This window comes from Balearica regulorum, chromosome 14 (assembly GCF_011004875.1).
Source record: "Balearica regulorum gibbericeps isolate bBalReg1 chromosome 14, bBalReg1.pri, whole genome shotgun sequence".
Classification (NCBI taxonomy): Eukaryota; Metazoa; Chordata; class Aves; order Gruiformes; family Gruidae; genus Balearica; species Balearica regulorum.
In genome coordinates this window covers 10,447,873-10,466,460 of record NC_046197.1, presented here as the reverse complement: position 1 = coordinate 10,466,460, position 18,588 = coordinate 10,447,873, and the positions used below count along the sequence as shown (strand labels likewise).

The following is an 18,588-nucleotide window of genomic DNA, read 5'->3' as shown; positions in this document are numbered from 1 at the left end:
GCCCGGGCCCGGCTCCGGCTGCGGCTCCGTCTGGAGAACCGGGCCCAGCGCCACCGCGGGGGGAAGCCAGCGCTCGGGGAAGCAGGGCGGGCTTTGAGGTCATCGGAAACCCGGAAGGATGAGGAAGACAGCGGCAGGAGAGCGTGCCGCCCTCACGCTGCACCGCCCCCGGGCAATGGCGAACGCCAAGGGCCGTGTCGGTGCGCGGAGTCGGGGTGAAGGGTGAAGCCTCTTTAAGCGGCGCGTCTGCACGCGCGAACCGCGAGGGGCAACGCCGCCGAGCCTACGTAAAAACAGCAGCGCCCAAAGCCCGCCTTCTGAACCGGCCGTCGCGTTGATGCCGGTACACGATGGCGGAAGGGCAGAGGTAGTGCCCGGTTCTCAGGCCGCGGTGCTGTTCAGGCTGCAGCCCAATTCCTTTTCCCTCTACATCAGCAACGAGAGGGCCCCTCACCGAGCCACAAGATTCCCTTCATTGCAGGGCTGCTTTCAACAACCTGCAGCAGCTCACGCTTAGACACATAAAAGTGCTAAAAACCTCATTTCCTCTTACAGAAAAGCTCATCCAAAATATCATTAGCAACAGCACGACCCTGCCGTCACTGCTAACCCGTTCAAACCACGAGCACTGGTGAGGTCACCCCCCAGTCCTCAAGCTCCAGCATTAATGTAAGACCCCCAGACATCACACAGCAAATTCAGCGCTGCGTTTGGCTGCAACACGCCTGGTGGATGTCTAAAATGTCATCCTCTACTGTCAAATTCGTAAGATGGTTGGAAAAACATAATTTAAGAGCATTACAGAAAGAGATTCACGGCCAGAAACAGCTTATGTCAAATGCCTGATAAAATATTAGATATATAGGGTGCCCAGAATTTACGCGTCCATTTAAAACTGTGGACACCGCTAAGTGTTAAAGATCAGTGGAAGAGACAGACAGAAGTGGCGAGACGCACATTTTCGGGATTGCACTACTCTAACAGTTGAAACATTCCTTTATGGAGAAAAAGTCTTTAGTTTTCTTAAAAGCAAAAAAAAAGGCATAAAAAGCTTTTTAGTTTAGTGGAAGTATTTTTTACACAGCCAACATCAAAATATGAGAATGAATATTTAAACATTAACCAGACACACCATATCAAGACTTTCTAAAGGACAAGACACAACAATAGGTTTAATTGTAGCAGTTCTTTAATGGTGTCAAGGAGGAAACCATCTATTCTTGCATCTTTTCGATTGTTTCTTCCTTGTATTTGCCCTTCTCCTTGCCAACCTGGCGAGATTTGGCTTTACGCTCCAAGATCTTTTTGCGATCTTTGTCCAGTTTTAGCCTCGTGATCACCACCTAGAGAAAGGACAAAGAATTTAGTCTCTTCAGTGTTGAAGCACAGCAACCTGACAGAACTGTCATGACACAGCATAGCCCAAGATCACCGCTGACAGACTGCACCAAATTACCCAAGTTTTATTTCCATGGACAATTTTATTTCTAATTTGGTTTGTGTAGAACCGAGGTACTGAATTGCCTCCGTGTTTCACAACTGTCCCTGATAAACCTAACTTCCATTATGCTGCTCAAACACGATGGATACTACAGCCATCCGAAACACAGCATATAGCTGATCCCTCCACCACAAAGGCAAGTAACGGATCGCTATTTTAATTTCTCCATGTTTTAAACAGTACCACCTAAATTTTGGACCACTGGAAAACCACGCTGCTGCTGCTGGCCATCATCCCATCATTGCTGTACCGTTTGGAACAGCCAATGCATCTGGCAGAACTACAGGCAACAGTAAAAGCTCGTGCACCACAGTGACTGGTATAAAGACGCTCTGAAGAACACATGTGCTAGTGAGCAGCTGCGGAGTGGCCAGGCAGTTATCGAGTATCACAAACACAGACACATAAGAGGTAAATGGTGCAGACCATTTGCTGCCACAGCCTTAATGATATTTCTAACAAAGCAGCAGCAAGCCAAAGCTCCGATTCTCAGGCCATAAGCAGCCCTCAGTGCTCTCTGTGCCCTCTCAAGCTGGCAAAGAAATAAATGTGTTGCGATTACTGAACGGAGTACTTGCTCCACACTCCTCAGTTCCACTGTGCATTCAGGTCTCTCTTAATTGTAATTAATTCCTACCTCTTTACCTAGGAGAGGTAGAAACTGTTCATCCACCCCACTGCAAGTTCATAACAAAACATTCTTCCATTCCTTTTGCGTTAAAAACAAGAATCTTTATGCAAAGCTTTATCAAGGTCTGATGCCCAATTAGAGAAAACTTTCACAGAAATACAGAATTAAATTTCTTCCACTGTTATTTACTATACACGTAAGCACGCTGGCTCCATTGCAATGTCACCTTGTCCGTCAAATGTTATTACTGCACACAAGCCTTTATGTTGTTTTGGAATAATTCTGCTCTCCCTCTGCTGAACATACCAACCATTTAGACCAGAAAACCTGTTACAACTGGATTTCTTCCACCAACACTTGAGCGTGCGTGCCCACGTGGCAAGGTTGAAGCAGACTAATTTCATCTGCTTCAAACTAGGTTTTGGCTAGTTGTTCTGCTTAGTTTGAAATGTTTTCCTGTTATGATGTAAGCAGACTTTGCCTGGTTTTCATGAAGTCTAAACATTGTAAATCACTTCAGGCTAAAACCAGATTCGGAAGAACTTAGTTCACAACAGCCCACGAGAACAAATCACAATTCTGAGCATCTATCTAAACATTTCTAAACCAGTGCAAACGCCACACAGCAAAGATGAGGGATTGTTCTAAATGATCTGGTTTGTGCTGTAAAATCTCCAACCTCTTCAAAGAAGTATTTTAGCAAGAGTCTAAAGTCTCTAGCAGCTTCTCCACTAAATAAACCCTAGAAACGTCAAGGAGTTCTTGGTTTCAATTGTCACTTCTCTACTATCATGACACCGTAACATTTCCTTCTTTATTACCCCCCTTAATGCTGTATTATCTCAATCCGTTATTCCATGTGCCGTAACAAGGCTCTACTCATGCCAGTAGCACTGTCCTCACTTGCCAACAACAAGGTCCCCTCATATCACTTCACGTGCCGTACCTTGCTGGGATGGATCCCCACGTGGACAGTTGTGCCATTAGCCTTCTCACGCTGAACACGTTCAATGTAGATGACGTATTTTTTTCTGTACACCTGGACCACCTTGCCGATCTGCTGTCCTTTGTAATGCCCCCGGACAACCTAAACACAAACGTAAGAAGCACACTGTCCCATACTTCAAAACCACCCCTTAAACAACTACCAGACCTTAAGAAACAGTATCCAATTATAATTATCCCAAGAAAAAACCACAACCGCACAGGTTGAAATCCCAACCCTGCTCTTTGTATACATATGCTACAAAGACATCCATTACTGGGCAATTTCAGCATCACTAAAATGGAACACATAATGGGTCAGAACCGTACTGTTCCCTCATTTCCCCTGCAGTAAACCCTAATGGAGGAACTCCGTATCGTTTTAACCAGAAATAGTCAACTTCAACAGTTTTTCATCAGTTTTTCACCTATCATTGCATTTTAAATTAAAAAAAAGCCACTTAACTTGGATTCACTTCTAAACTGATCTTTCAAATACAAAGAGTCTACAAAAAGAAAACAAACGATTCTTTGTTTTGTGCTTTATTGTTAAAAGCCTTTAATCCAGGATGACAACCAACGCACATAACCGAAGCGTGGTAAAATTGCCAGCACACTTGTGTTCCTTGTATTTTCCTTCTCACTAATGTGATCTCAAGAAGCACTCAACAGGCCGAGTCTACGACTGCATTAACTTAAATGATTTTTGCAAGACTCATGGCAAAACTCCAGCATCAACCTGAATTTGTCCAGCCCTTCCCTTCTGCACAGGCTATATGTGAAAACCAAAACACAGACAGAAGTTCAGGTGTGACAATACAACTTAAAAGACAGACAGAGCAGCTACCTGGACTTCATCATCCTTTCGGATGGGCATAGAGCGGACATTGTATTTCTGCCGCAACTCCTTGGAGAGCGGGGAGGACATTATTTTCCTTCGAATGTGAGAAGGCGCATTGAAGTGTCGTTTGCGGTTCTTGCTGCGGTCTGAGGTCACAAATGGATTGAACTTCATTTTGGCTGCATAAAGAAAAACAATAGTTAGAAAGATGCTTGCAACTCATACACACTGTGCCTTACCATCTACCCAAAGTATGCTAGGACACAAAAAAGCAGTTTTAACTATTTTTAATCCCACATGTAGTTCATATACCTCTACAAACTGGACTTAAATAAGGTTTAAGCTTCTTCCCTAATTGACAAGACTCTGTAATTGACAGGTGTCCTACACACATGCACATCAGACTGTTCTTTCCAATCTGGAACTCACTGCTCTCAGAAGTCAGGGCACCTGATTGACTAGTCTTAACCTTGCACTGCAGTATATACTGCCTTCATTTACAAAGCAAATGTGTATTTTGGACTCGCAGAGACAGGGAACTCACACCTAGGTATCTCCAATAAAACCTAACACCAGACTGGTTGTACGTAACAGATTTGTAAACCCATGACACCTTCGGCCTTCCTTAAATCTTAACAACTGCGCTACAAGACTGTCCATCATGGCACAATTCACCCTGACCGACAGAGGCGCATCCATTAAGTGATGCTGTTGCTCGACTCTGCAACTTTCAGGCACTATGCGCTTGCGCCTCCTGTGCACGCTAGCCTGGGCTGTTTGGCAAGCCAGGCACACTGTAAATCAGAACACTGTATGCTGCCTGAGCTGTGTTAACCGAACAATCCGTTATCAAACAACACGCCAAAGGAGTACGAGCTCTACCCGAGTCCCAACGGCACAACCCAACACAGCTCCGGGGCCAAACTGCAGGGCCGGGCTCCCACACCAGCTTTACCCGCCGGCTCTGCCCGACCCAGAGCGGCAGCAGCGCCTTCAACCTCGGGGCCGGCGAGCCCAGGCCAACCCCGCTCCCCTCCTCAGGCAGCGAGCAGCCCCTTCCCGCACGAACAGGGCCTGGGCTGCGCCGCCTCAGAGCTCCGGGCGCGACACCCGAGGCCACCCTGCCCCTTCCCGCCGCCCATCACCGCTTCCCCGAGCGGACCTCAGCACTACCACCGCAGACCCCCCCACCACCAGCGAGGATGCCGACGGATTAAAACAGGCCGAGCCGCTCCGCCCTTACCCCGCTGCTACCGCCGCGACGATCGCCCGGAAAGAGGAAGGTGGAAGCACTTCCGCTTCCTCAACACGACCGCCGGCATCTCGCGACATCCTGTTCACATACGCCCCCTGGCGGCCGGAGGCCAAAATTACAGAGGGGCGGGGAGGGCGCCGGGGACCCGCCCGGGCGGGGACCCGCCCGGGCGGGTACCGGGCGCCCTCCCCGCCCGCATCCTGTATCCTCTCCTTCCATTCTCAAGGAAAATTAATTATGACAGAAGGTGAATGAATCAATCGGGTGAGAAGCGGTACAGACACTTGAGCGGGGTGGTTCGGTTTATAAAGAGAGGTTGGAAAAGTTTCCCGATTGAATTGCGGCAGGCCGAGAGTTGGACAAACACCTTTCCCAGTGCCTTCACTCATTTATTTTTTTATTTTTTTATTTTTTTTTTTTTAATGGAGAGTAAGGAACCTTCACACTATCCTGTCACTTCTGGAAATCTGAGCTCCGATCTGTACTGCAGGTTAATTGGAAGCCGGCAGGATCTCTTCCTTGATGAGGATGACGTACAGCAGATACCAACATCAGGAAGCAATACTTAAAAGGAATTGGTTTCTTAATATGGTGCAGATATATAGTGCCCAAATTCACCGTGTTGTAACCCTTTGCTATTTAATCTTTAATAATTGCCTCAGACACTTATTTCTAAATACTTAGTGAAGCAAGGCTAGAAGGAAATTAAAGGGGGGGGGGGAACAAAAACCTGGTTATTTTATATACTGAGTGGCACAGTGACTAAAGCCAAACCCAGCAAGTTCCAAGCACAGTCCACTCACCTCTCATTAAAAAAAGGGAGGTTAGGACACTCGGTACTGTTCAAAACCAAGCACTGAATGTCCAGACATGACTCAGTGCCGATTACAAAAGAGTCTCGTGTTAACTTTCTACGCAGTGACCTGGCTTACAGTGATTTCATTGTGTGATAACACTTGGTTCACTGAAATAATAATTAAAAACAAAAGAAAAAAGCCCTTTTAGATTGATTTTGCAATAGTACTGCAACAAGAAGCCAATCAAAACACATGAGAGTTTTATTTTTAATTATAGAACTAGAAAGGCTAATATTTATTAACATAAGGTTGCAAATTAAAAGGGAAATGCCAGAACTCCTTAATAATTTCCATCGTAAAAATGCGAAAGACTTGTGCTTTAAACATTGCCATAACACACTACAGGGCTACGTCCTCCCTCCCCTGCCCCTCTCTCCCAAGGACTATTGAGAAATACCTCATTCACATATTTCATCTGAAACTTCAAACGGCTATTCTAAAGAAGATACTCATCACAGTCATTTTCAGCCCAAACAGTTTGTGTATCACACAAATAAAAAGCAACTTTAAATGAGAAATATTCAGAAATTAACTACAGTCATTACCATCTACACTGCAGATTTCACTTTTTACACAGCAGTAGTTGAATGCAAGTATTTGATAAATCTGGTCAAACATTCACAAATGTATGTCTTCAAATGTTTTCTTACCCATTTCCATTTTTTTTCTTAAAAAATAATCCTCAGCAGTCCACCTACTGCCTAGAATATACCTAAGCACAGCTTTCCCTAGAGCTAAAAATTTTAACTCCAACGTTGCAAAGCATCCTACGCCACAAGTTCTCACCGTATGATGGAGCGTAGCTTTAGAGGGACTTACTTAAACCGTAATATATACAAGTTCTAAATATTTTACTTCCTACAGGGATGTCTTTCTTGGAAAACCACAAATACTTCTGTCAAAATACTGACTTGAAAGCGCAAAGTCAGGAATACACCTAGAATTGATGGCTTTCCTTCCACTATGGCTTGAAATGATTTTTGTTTGCATTGATGTTTACAAGCCTAAGGACGCTCATTTTGTCTCTAGAAAGTGATGGAAAATAAAAGCGAAATCAAACGAGACACGTATGCATGGGGCAGGACTGCTGTAACAGTAACTACCTCGCTTTCACATTTGGAGAGATGCAGAGCAGATTCTTCTGTAAACACACGATGCAGCATCGTTACACGACCCAAGCCAGCCGTGTCTGAAGGACAAGCGTGCCACAACTTACAGGCAGACCCGGAAGGTAGCCTTGGCTTGGCAGTACTCAAAGGCCTAGACCTGGTTTAGAGCACTAAACTGCAGATTGTTTCTTTAGCAGAGTTTTGCCAGAACTTGAGTACAATTTGGTTTCCACATCTAGCAAAAAAAAATGTGATTTATTAGGTTGTTGCAGTGGACATTTTGGCAGAGAAAGCAGGCGGAGTGAAGTACGCATCTGTTATTTCCAAAAAAAGCCAAACAATTTCACTGGTCTGGTCTAGAGAACTGGCCTGGACTGCACAGAAGGCAGCGTTTAATTCAGAAAGAGGATGGGGAGAAAGAGAAGGGCAGGCAGAAATAACACGCCAGGGGACACAAGGAATCTGCAACCAGCTTTCCTTGTTTGGGTCAAAGAAATTGTACCAGGGAAGAAATTTCAGAAAACTAACAGTACAATCCACTGCGCTACAAAGATCTTCTCTTGCACAGCTCAGGAGAAGGATGCACTGCTAAGATATTAAAAATCACAGCCTTGTAATCCACTGGGTTCACAAGCTGTGAGCAAAGACTCAACAAATTCAAGAGGGAAAACTAGGACATTTTTGCTGTAAGGTTCAGCTAGTCACAGTGGATTAGAGGAAATCCGTCAGCCAGCAAGAGAAGCAATTGCAATGGAAAAATCCCGCCTTCCACCAGGCGGCTGCCGCCATCCAGTGGGTACCGCTCGCGGGCACACAGACGCGCGCACCAAAATGAAGACAAACATCTCATTTTCAAGTTGATTTTTGTAAATGGAAAAAATGTATAAAATCTATCCATACATTAACAGATACAGGAAGTTACACAATCCAGTTTACACCTAAAGTAATAGCAATCAGTCCATAACAAGAAGAGGGGGAAAATTCCAATGCTGTAATCTGTCTGATGTCACTACAAGGCAGAGGACAGCAGCGGGAGGGTGGTTGGCTGCTGGTTTTTTTTTTTTGGTGTGTGGATAAAACTGGCTACCTTCCCTACTTCCAAAGCAATGAGACAATTTCAACAGACATGTATTAGGAATACTTTTGAAATGCATCTGACTCTAGCATTAACACTGAATATTCAAAAATTCATACTATTACAGCATAATGTTTGGATACTTTTGCCTCCAGGAAAGGGCAGCAGGCAGTAGGTATTATCCAAGAGAAATCCTGCACCCGTCTTAGAATTTACAGCATTGATTGAGTTAAAGAATTTTATTTTACTATTTTTATCCATCCTGGAACATTTAAAATTTGTGTATCCTCAGCTCAGACATTTACAAAGCATGCAGAGACTGTTACTACTCAAGGAACATTTAGGAGGCTATGGAAAATGCGCTGGTGGGTACTGGTCTAATTTTAGCGAACTCATGTCTACCATTACACATAAGCCACACCTGGCAGTAGTTCTCCCCTCAAGCCTCCATTTATTGGAGGCCCCAGATGACAAGGCTTGAATGAATGGGCACGGAAGCTCAGGTACCATTTTAAGGAATGAAACAAAACAACTCCTAGCAGGGGCCAGCTTGTGGGAAATGCCTGCCCTGCTACTGGTGTACCTGGGGGTGAACAGCATCAGTCTAGGGCTTGGAAAAGATGCCGGACTGAATTTTAAAGGAAACGGGAGGCACCTCAAACCCCGAAAAGATAGACTTCCCGTGTTTGACAGGTGTATTCAATATACACACACAAAGCAAGACAGTAAGCTGTGCTCATCATCCACCCAGAAGACTGCACCATTTTTCTGAACACATAGAATATATAACCTCTTTTCAAAATAACAACAACAATAATAATAAAGTGGAAGTGCAGAATCCAGACTGTTGGGTGGTCTGTGTTTAAAAAATATAAGAAAGAATAAAAGCTAATGCTGTAAAGACAACTATTCCCTTTCAAAGCAAAGGCCACATAAAACTGTGTTGCTCAGTTTGGTTTTTACTTCATGCCACCTGTAAACACAAGACTGGATATTCAGTTTCTGGGAAGAAATGAAACCACTTTTACATCCAGAGTAAAAGAAAGGCCCTCCGCTGCCTGGATCACAGATTACCCAGGAAAAGGTAGCTGGGGGAAGGCTTCCTCTTCTTGTTTGCTCATTTCATTAGAAAGGTCATATCTGAACAAAAGAGCTTTCAATAAATGCACAAAACATTTCTTGATGATATTTCTGCCCTCTGTCTCTAAAGTTTGCTACGGGGACTAACACTTTCCATTCCTCACCAACAGATACATCACCTTTTTGGCACCACGGGTGGAATTTCTTCCTAACGTATAATTTTGCCTTATACAAAAGTCGATTGTCTAATCATGCAAATCCAACAGAATTCCAAAAAGTGCCACAAGACAGCTCAACTCTTTGCAATCTACTACCTAGTTTGTACACTGCCATAGGAACCTCCCAGAGAACAGACTGTCATCCTTACTTAGATCTGACAGTATATTTCACATATGGCATTTCAACCTCTCTTTCTGGGGGGGAGAGAATCGAAATCCATGCCTTGATTCCATTGATTTTTCACTCTGAGAGCTCTGAAATGCATGGAGATTTCTTTGATTTGTTGAAGACGTCTTCACTGAACAGCCTGATTGGAGAAAAACTTACTGATTCAATCAAATAGAAAATAAAGACAAAAACAGGTAGTGGTAGATTTCTCAATTTTTGCTCCTGTCCTTGGAGACTGGGGTAGAGTTTCACTGCTACTGCATTTTCCCCAGCTGGATCTTCTTCCAGGCCTCTGATGCTGTGAAAATGCAGGAGTCGAGGATCCCAGCTACAGTGAATGTTCCTCCAATGATGGCACATATCTGAAACGCACAGAGAGAGGAAACAGGTTTGTCAGTGATGAGGGAAACTTTTACGCAGCTTGAAACTGGGGGGAAGGATATTATTGCCTACTGCTAGGGTACTTTCTGGAAGCATAGTAAGAACTGGGTAACAGCACGGGGGACGTAATTACATGACAGTCATTCAGGAAAACCATTCCTTCCAGTGGAATAACTTAGTGCTATCCTGAACTCATCACAGCCTGAGCCAATGTTAAATCCCAGCTCCTAGGAGCCTACAGTGTGAAGGCTGTTCCTTTCTGGGCTAAACTCCACCTAACAAAGCTTTCTAGAAGCTCTGTGTTGCTCATATCTTCCTACTACTGTTTTCTATTATAAATACCATGGCCTTGTGGTCTTTTCCCTATTTCACAAGATACGGCATTTGCAAACAGGCAAAAGACACTTAAATAGCATGTGAAGGGCAGTGACTAACAGAGAAACCTAGCTACCAGTGACACCTACAGCTAATGCTGTCTAACACTTTCCATTACACCGGCTGCTTACAAAAGCACTGCCAACTTAACTCTTTGTGGGCCAGAGTTTTCCATGCAAGATGTCTCGGGTAGAATTATTTAAACATCAGTAAAAACACGTAATCATTTTCAAGAACAGAGTTAGGGAAAAAATTAATCTCCTGATTAGCATAACAGCTTACTTCAGTTCTCAAGTGCTAGAAAACCACAAAAGTAATCTGCCATGTCAAACTAAGGGTACCTTGGCTTGGAGCACCCAAAATCAGGGGGCACCAGTTACGGACTTTGCAACGCATTGCTTCAATCCCTTATCTATGAAATGGAGACAATGCCAAACTTGCCTCCCAGGGAAGCCGTGAGGGAAAACGCATTTGAAGGGTTCAATCCTATGACAATAGCTGTCTCAGAGTTCTTGCGGAAATACGAGACTTGTACTCAGGACTGGGTTAATACAAACCACCTGCTAGTAACAAGGCAGCAGTCACATACCGTAGGATGGGAAGAAACGCTGCTCACAGGCTGCCACCCCATCCTGTGCGCTGAACAAGGCAGGGTACACACGGAAAGTATGATACACAATAATGTAACCTAATAACGTTTAACAGCCAACTTATAATTACACAGGGCCTGGCATTTTCTAACTCCCACATTTTTGACTTCATAACTGTGATGCTCTTTTAATTTGGTCTTTTATATTGCGTAGGATTAGGTGGCTCTGAGAATAAGAGATACCAGGTCAGTGAGAAAGGGACAAGATACAGAACTCATCTCCTGAGAGGGGCCCGCCAAGGAAAAGGCAGATTTTGCTGTGAGTGAGAAGCCGAGAGAGAGAGAGGAACCCCAAATCAGTAGCAGGGGATCAGGGAAATGCAATACAACTGCCACAGAAGGGAACCGGTGCCACACTAGACCTACCGTACCATGTCTCCTCTCCCACACAGCACTACACCCCACGGGCAAAGTTACGGACAAAAGAGTAACGTAAGAACAGCAGCGTTCAGATCGGCAGGGAGTTAGCAGTGGCAACAGAACAAACAGTTCATTAATGGTGAGCGAAGGCAGCAAGAAATAAAGCACTCATTTACATGCATATTTATAACCGGGATATTTGCGTTTAGTGAGCTCAGTGAAATGAGGAGCTGCAGCAAACATGACTTCTGCAGGACAGTTGGCATTCCAGGAGATAAAGGCTTCAGAAACATGAGCACCAGCCCGAGGCAAAGTTAGTATTTTCAGGGGACAAGTCCAGCTCCTGCCCCCTGTGCCCCCCTCCTTGCTATCCCTTGGAACATGACGCAGGGTGACTTTTCAGGGAAAATTACCACAGTGGAGTTAGGTTATTTCAGTCCAGAGCAGCTCAGCTGATAGGGGATGTTACACCGCAAACAACAAAAAAAACCGTCCAATGCTACAGTTTTGCATCATATGGTAGGAAAATCTGATTTCAGTGCAGCAGTGCAAGGGGGTGGGGAACAGAAAAAATGTATATTCATCTGCACAGCTCTGTACTGCTGAGTGTTTATGAGTCACACACACCTGGCATTCGCTTGGAGCCTGCCTCCCAGCACGCACACAGCCCTCTTGTTTCGTTGCAACAAAAAAAGGCAGTGCCAGGGTTGGTCTCTAGGTCAGCACAGAAGCTGCACCATCGTGTTTCTTTATCATCACAGTTCTAAGATGTATGGAGCATTGCTCCTTAGCAGCAGTGAAGGAGGTTAGGCATCATGCACTTATTTATATTTAATGGAGTTTTATACTGGAAATAATCTGCGTTTGGCTCCATGAGGTTACAGTTTGACTCAGGCCCAACCATTAAAGAAGAAAGGAAAAGAAATATAGAAGTGTAATAATTACAGCAGTGAGAGACCAACGTGGGGTACACATGAAGGTTTTGAACAGAATACGATATAGGATAGTGGCTGAGGTGCAGGCTGAAGTCTAAAGGAAAACACAAGTGGATGTGTAGGAGGAGGCAAGGCTGCAAGCACGATGACAGAAAGGCAAGTGTCAGATACGTGACTGTGGACTTCTGGGATGTCTTAAAATCTGAAAATTACTTTTAAGGACAGAGGGGACCAGTAGGACCCCCAGGTAATTCCTACTAAGGTAAGCTGCAAGATCCCACCCAGAGATTTCTGGCTGACCTGCAGCACATCTTATAGAACAACACTGTCTTGGTTTTAAAAATGTCACAGGACTGAGTCTATGATACCTGTTGGTAACAGGTCCCATGGCTGAAATAATTCTCCCTGCAACCATTCCCCCTGCCCCACCCCCTTATTTCCAGTTTAATTTTTTTTCACACCTATAGGGCAGATGAGTCCTCTCATATCAGGAAAAAAAATATGTATTCTTTTCTTTGGATTTTGGATGCTTCACCAGAACTTTGGCTTGTTTTCTGCCTGCTCTCCCCTCCCAGCCCCTAGACTGACTTCATGATAAAACCTTCTTTCAGTTTGGCCTCTTACAGGAACTCATAAATTTTCAGCAGTGAAATTTTCCCCCTTGCTCTATAACCTCAACCATGAGGCCATGAATGGCTGCTCTTTATGGGGAGATGCCTTGATTTTAAGCAGTACGGTTTAACAGGCAATAACTACTGTGTTTAACACTGTGCCAGGTGTCTGTGGTTAACCCCAGGATCCACGGCAAATTCACAGCACAGTGACAGTGGGAGCACTGACCCACAAGTAATACAAAATCTTACCTTCTGAATTTTTTGAAGCATGACATGTAAAATAAAATCTATGTTAAACCAATGCCTTTTGTCCTGCACAGGAAGCACCTCTCACATGGTACAGAAAATTAGGATAATTCTTCATCCCACAAAAACCCAGGGAGCAGGCATGAGTTAGAGTGGGTTTGTTGGGAACATGGAAGAACTGGGAACACTGCTATGGTGCTATACTACTGCTTCTAGCGTCACTGAAGTTTTTTGGGGGCAAACTCATTACTAACAAAGAGCATCAGATAACCTTCCCAGCAGCGGAATGAGATTCCTTTGGCTCTCTGCTGAACAGCCAATACCCTTCTCTCATCTGATCACTCCACTTGGGATCGTCCCTCAACAGCGTATCCTTCCCTCCAACATCAACACTGTTTCCCGTGACAGACGGCCACACAGCCACACACTGTGTTACACCCCTAACTCTGCTGAAGTCTCTTTCAAGCCCACAGGATCCTCCCCCATCATGCATCATTTAAATTTAAGTTTACATCTAAATTTACTGAAAGCCACATGGGTGACCTAGTAAACAACTTGCTCACTAAAAGGAGTCGCAAGTAATCCCACCCCCCACCCCAAGCCCCTCTCGTGGTTTTTAAATTAAGCAGTGGCTGCTCAGAGAAAGCTGATGCTTTCCGTGGCCAGCCCCATTCGGCAACTCCAGATGCCCCAGCACAATCTCTGTCTGGACCTCAGCCCAGCGCTGATAATCACTAACTGGTCTCCAGAGCAACTGTGATGCAAAAGGCCACGCTGGAGATACAGGAAGGGGCTAAAGCAGCGGAAAGGACAACGGAACACATCACGTCATCAGAACAGGGCAAGAAAACCTAGGACAAAAGGTGTTTTGATCCTCTGCAGCACTGCTCCCCTCCTCCAACCTTTTCATTGCCACCAGCTTTCAGTGTAGCACATACACAGCCACAGCTGCCCCGCTGTAAAACACTTCCAGCCTAAATAAGAGCAAGAGCAGGTCATCTGTACCGGGGCTAGATGGTCCAGACTGATAGCCACAGCATGGCATCTGTAACAAGGATCTGACTTTAAGTCAGGCAAGTCTGAAAAGGGTCTGGCGCATCTGTCTGACCTACTGCGTAACAGCGACTGCAGGTAGCAGTGTCATCCACATATCTCCATAGGGAGGACGTTCAACTGGAATGGCCCCAAGTGAGCTACTTGAGACTATAGACCAAACCAAGTAGACAAAAATCAATTCTAAAGCTCTTCTTCAGCAGTCTAGCAGCCAGCATGCACCTGGCTAACTTTATAGACAGGATGGCGCAAAACTCTAGCTGGGGCCATCTCAAATCCAAAAGGTCATTGTGACAACCAGTGAGGAAAGCCTCTCCTGTGGACTCCTTACATAAACTCTGAAGCACAGTTGTCAAATTCAACAAAGATGTTATTTATATGCATATAATGGCATATCGGCAGCAAATCAATGCTCGCAACAGACATGACAAAGAATAATGCCAGTTATCAATCATTTCCAAACACTGTTTCCCATTAGAAACATCTCCACACCCTCACTCCCAACAAGATGTGTAATAAACCTGAGAGCATGTTATTAGGGAAAGAAGTAGAGGCAGTATGAGATGCCAAGTCACAAAATGCTGATGTTTGACCTTTTTTAGGATTATGTTTTGAAATCAAACAGATGTGCTAAGAAGAGAAAGTCTTAAACCACAACATTTAGACTTTGCTTCAAGCCCCTTTCTCTTGGTATTTGTGTATCCTGGAGATCACATGCATTTCTGAAGTGAAGGGAACTTGGTGTTTATCAGAATCTGCAAAATCAAAATCTTTAAGTGCAACACAGCCACACTGTTTATGTTACTTCCAATTAAAATATTCAAACAGTTCAAAAATCAAAATCCGAGGTCTTCATTCCAGCCAATTTATCAACTACTTCACATTCTACCATGCCTCACTGGCACAGCAGACTGCAGCTTAAATTTTAAGCCAGCTCCCTCAGGACACATTTTTTAAAGTTCTGGAAGATCTTTAAATAGCTCTTTGCCTAGCTAGCAGTTTGGACAGTACAGCTTTGTTATAGATGCTGAGATCAGTACTGCAGGATGTTATCTGGATAGATCAAAACTCGTCAGGAGTTTGATAATGCAGCTCCTCTTTACTTCTACCCAGAATTAAATGCCTGGAACTGGCATACTCATATTAAGCCAAGCAGCAGCAGCACTGAGTAAAACAACTGTCCTGCATTCTCTGCAAGTTAGATCTCATCATTAGGGACGGTTTATTGCAGCCTGCTTTACTGCATACCACCTTAGCTTTACTTCCCAGTTTCTGACATGCTGCAATAATGCCCATCCTGCCTAAACAGAGTTCAGGGCTTACCAGTTACCTCATGTATACTTCAGTACAATTGTGGTGATGTACTGCTTTATTTCAATCATGTCACAACGCTCTGAAGCAGAAACTCAATTCTTCTGGACAGGAAAGGCTCAGAAGATAAATGAAAGGCAGGCAGAAGGGATAATTAGAGGTTTAGAGTAACTCACCGATGTGATAAACCTGTACAAAGGCTGTCGCCTCTCTGTGTATTTCACTGTGATAGGGCTCAAATCATAACGAAACCAGATAGCTGGGATAATGCGGCCAGTGTGACTGTAGGCTACGTACTCCTAGAAAAGAAAAGTGGGGGGAAAATGGCAGAAAACGTGAACAATCTCATTCCAGATAGAATGTCTGCAACAAAACTGCTTCTGTGGATCTGGGCCTTACTCCACTGTTTTGTACTAATGATCAGACTGAAAGAAGCAAACAATTAAGTCCTGTACGACTGCCCACTCCCCATCCTTATCAAATAGGAAAATAATTTCTTTACAGTCTGATAATGACATAGCTGGGAACAGAGAGTGATGGCGCTTACTCTCACTTTCACTTAAGTTACAGAAGTAAATAGAAAGGCTGTGACTGATTTTTCTACCTTAGATCTGCTCTAAATACAAGCAGTCTCTAGGTGGTTGCAGGTGAAGTTTCTGTACTGTCAGTATGTAAATCGTATACTGGGATATTAATCAAACAAACAGAATTTAGTTTGCAAGAACCTGAAAATCCCTTCTTGTCCATGCACTCAGAACAGCAAGCAGCAGCTCCTGTCTGTGAGGCCCCCTTTGCACTGGGACCAACAATGTGAATGCTTTGCCCACTCAGTATGAGTCAGTAGACCCATGTTTAAACCACGTTTAAAAATCATGTTGAAAGCCAAAATGAAACTGTATACAGAAAAATAGTGGCAAAGGTTCAAAAAAGTATTCCAAGCTGGTTCGGGAGAGACATCTTCAGATTACCAGTGATAATCTCCTTTAATCTATCTCTTTAATAACAGGTACAGTGCCATCAGCCAGCCACAGGACAACACCCCAACAAGGCTCAATGCCAATGAAGAACAGATACTAACATCAACTTAGTATCAAAAGTCACATCTTTTTGAGTTAATATTTTGTCTGTGCTCTCAGTGGAAATATATATCAAGTTTCAAGGACAGACTGAAGAAAAAAAATCAAAGGAAAGCAGGCTGGAGACTCAGCAACCCAACGGGAGCCATCAGCATCGGCATGGCACACACTGCCTCTTTACCCAGTTGCTCTTCCCTTCTTTAGCCCTGTGACATGCCTGCCAACTCAGATGACCTCTTCTGTTTTAATTCTCCTTCACACAGAGGCAAAGGCAACCTCAAATACTTCAGAAAGATGAAGAAAGGACAAGCAATAGGACACCTATGAGCACAATGCAAAAAAGATAATTTTACTTTCTGTGAGCTCAGAGGCAGCTAGTGCAACAGCATCTGTCTCCTTCATTAATCTCATATAAATCCCAAATTTCCCTCTATTTATGGTTTTTTTCCATGGATGACAAGAGAAGCAGAATGTGGCTGAAGTCCCTAGTCATAATATTTTCAGGGCTTTTATTCCAGAAGTTCTGCAGCATATCCTGGGACAGTGGCTATCTGGGGAAGTGAGGAGAGGTCTAGGAGGTAAAAGGGGAGCAGAGACAGTCCACACTTAAGACTCTTCATCACTTCATACTACTCAATCTGGGCCAGACTACGGCTTCCGGTTTCTGTTTCCCACTGATCAGTATGGGTGTCAAAGACTAAAGCACTGATAACAGAATTTTTATTTTTAAGGAGAAGAAAACGCAGAGGCAGCACTGTTTCCCTGCACTTCAGTTTTGATAGAACTGACCTCATTTTTTCCTTCCTCTCCCCTTTTCCCCACCAACAATCCTGCACTAATGAGTCAGTCTTGGCTGAATGCCCCAATTTGCAACCATGCTCACAGAAGTGTCAAAAGCTCCTGCTGTCTATTTTCCAAATTACTTTCAGAACTTGCGTTGCAAGAGTCTTACCAGAACAACAGTTGTGACAGTGAGCAGAACAAATACATTGTAATCTGACTAGAGGGAGACATCCAAATCATTGGGACATGCTGTACAAGCAAGCCCAAAAGTCACTAGACAGGAACATTAATCTGAGAACTAGTGCATGAGAGTGCGTGCTTGATTCTCAGTTACGGCAAACTAGCAGTAATTAGATATATAAACAGATTTTGGACTTTCATTTAGCACCTGACTGGCAAATCATTTTAAATTAAAAGAGCCTTTTTACCTTCAAAAGTAAATAGGGTCCTTTTTTTTTTTTTTAAAGTTCAGTTCATTGTATTATTAAAATACAAATATCTTCACATTTAATGTAAATTAATTTAAGAATTATAAAGTAACAATAACTATCATAATCCACTATAATAAAGTAAGCACTGTGAAATAGTCAACCAGTATGCATTTGCTGCTGCAAGTTCAGTGGCTTAATATTTGAAATCAACATTTGTAAAAAGCTAAAAACTCTGCTAACTTACTTGTCTGATACATCCATCACAATTGGGACTGTTTTATTAATAAAACCACATGTAAGTGCTGTTTTGTACGTTCAGTTAGATTGCAGTTGCCATCCAGACACATCTTGACACAAATAACAAGAGTTCCTGCAGCATGTAAAAACCTTCCACACAATTTATATAGAAATCTAGATCAGTTAAACTGACATATGAGAAAGTCAGGAGTAAGAATACCATTCTCTAGAATTAAAACAGCACCACTACCTGCTCTGACAAGCCCTCACAATCCCAACCCTGGTAAATGCCAGCACCAGGAGCAACAGGAAGCCCTGCTCTGAAGAGCTTCAGTTCCTCCTTCTCCCAGCAGGGGCTACTGCTCACCTACAAACAAATGTACATGGCTGCAGAGCAGGGGAGCAAGAGGGAGGAGG

The 18,588-nt window shown here is 43.9% G+C and overlaps 2 protein-coding genes across 3 annotated transcripts in view; both read right to left on the bottom strand.

The window, feature by feature from the left end:
* Positions 1-1,171: 1,171 nt before the first annotated feature.
* Positions 1,172-5,332, bottom strand: RPL26L1 (ribosomal protein L26 like 1). Its single transcript, XM_075766397.1, has 4 exons — positions 5,201-5,332; positions 3,964-4,136; positions 3,079-3,219; positions 1,172-1,343 (listed from the first exon to the last, which is right to left on the bottom strand). The coding sequence occupies exons 2-4, from the start codon at positions 4,129-4,131 to the stop codon at positions 1,215-1,217; spliced, it is 438 nt and encodes a 145-aa protein (XP_075622512.1). The 5' UTR covers positions 4,132-4,136; positions 5,201-5,332; the 3' UTR covers positions 1,172-1,214.
* A 2,692-nt stretch (positions 5,333-8,024) lies between these two features.
* The window catches only part of ERGIC1 (endoplasmic reticulum-golgi intermediate compartment 1), a 60,759-nt gene continuing 50,195 nt past the window's right edge, over positions 8,025-18,588 (bottom strand). For both annotated transcript variants that reach the window (XM_075766731.1, XM_075766730.1), the window contains exons 9-10: positions 15,821-15,943; positions 8,025-10,082 (exon numbers count right to left, since the gene is read on the bottom strand). In XM_075766731.1, the coding sequence (XP_075622846.1) occupies positions 9,975-10,082; positions 15,821-15,943 (231 nt within the window). In that variant the 3' untranslated portion in view covers positions 8,025-9,974. The remainder of the gene's footprint in view (positions 10,083-15,820; positions 15,944-18,588) is intronic.

What these genes read in the sequence shown, in the direction of transcription:
- RPL26L1 (XM_075766397.1), bottom strand. Translation starts at nt 4,131, where the DNA reads ATGAAGTTCAATCCATTTGTGACCTCAGACCGCAGCAAGAACCGCAAA. An exon ending in GAAAGGATGATGAAGTCCAG is followed by an intron (nt 3,220 to 3,963) that starts GTAGCTGCTCTG and finishes GTTTGTGTTTAG; the next exon opens with GTTGTCCGGGGGCATTACAA. An exon ending in TGGGGATCCATCCCAGCAAG is followed by an intron (nt 1,344 to 3,078) that starts GTACGGCACGTG and finishes TCCTTTCTCTAG; the next exon opens with GTGGTGATCACGAGGCTAAA.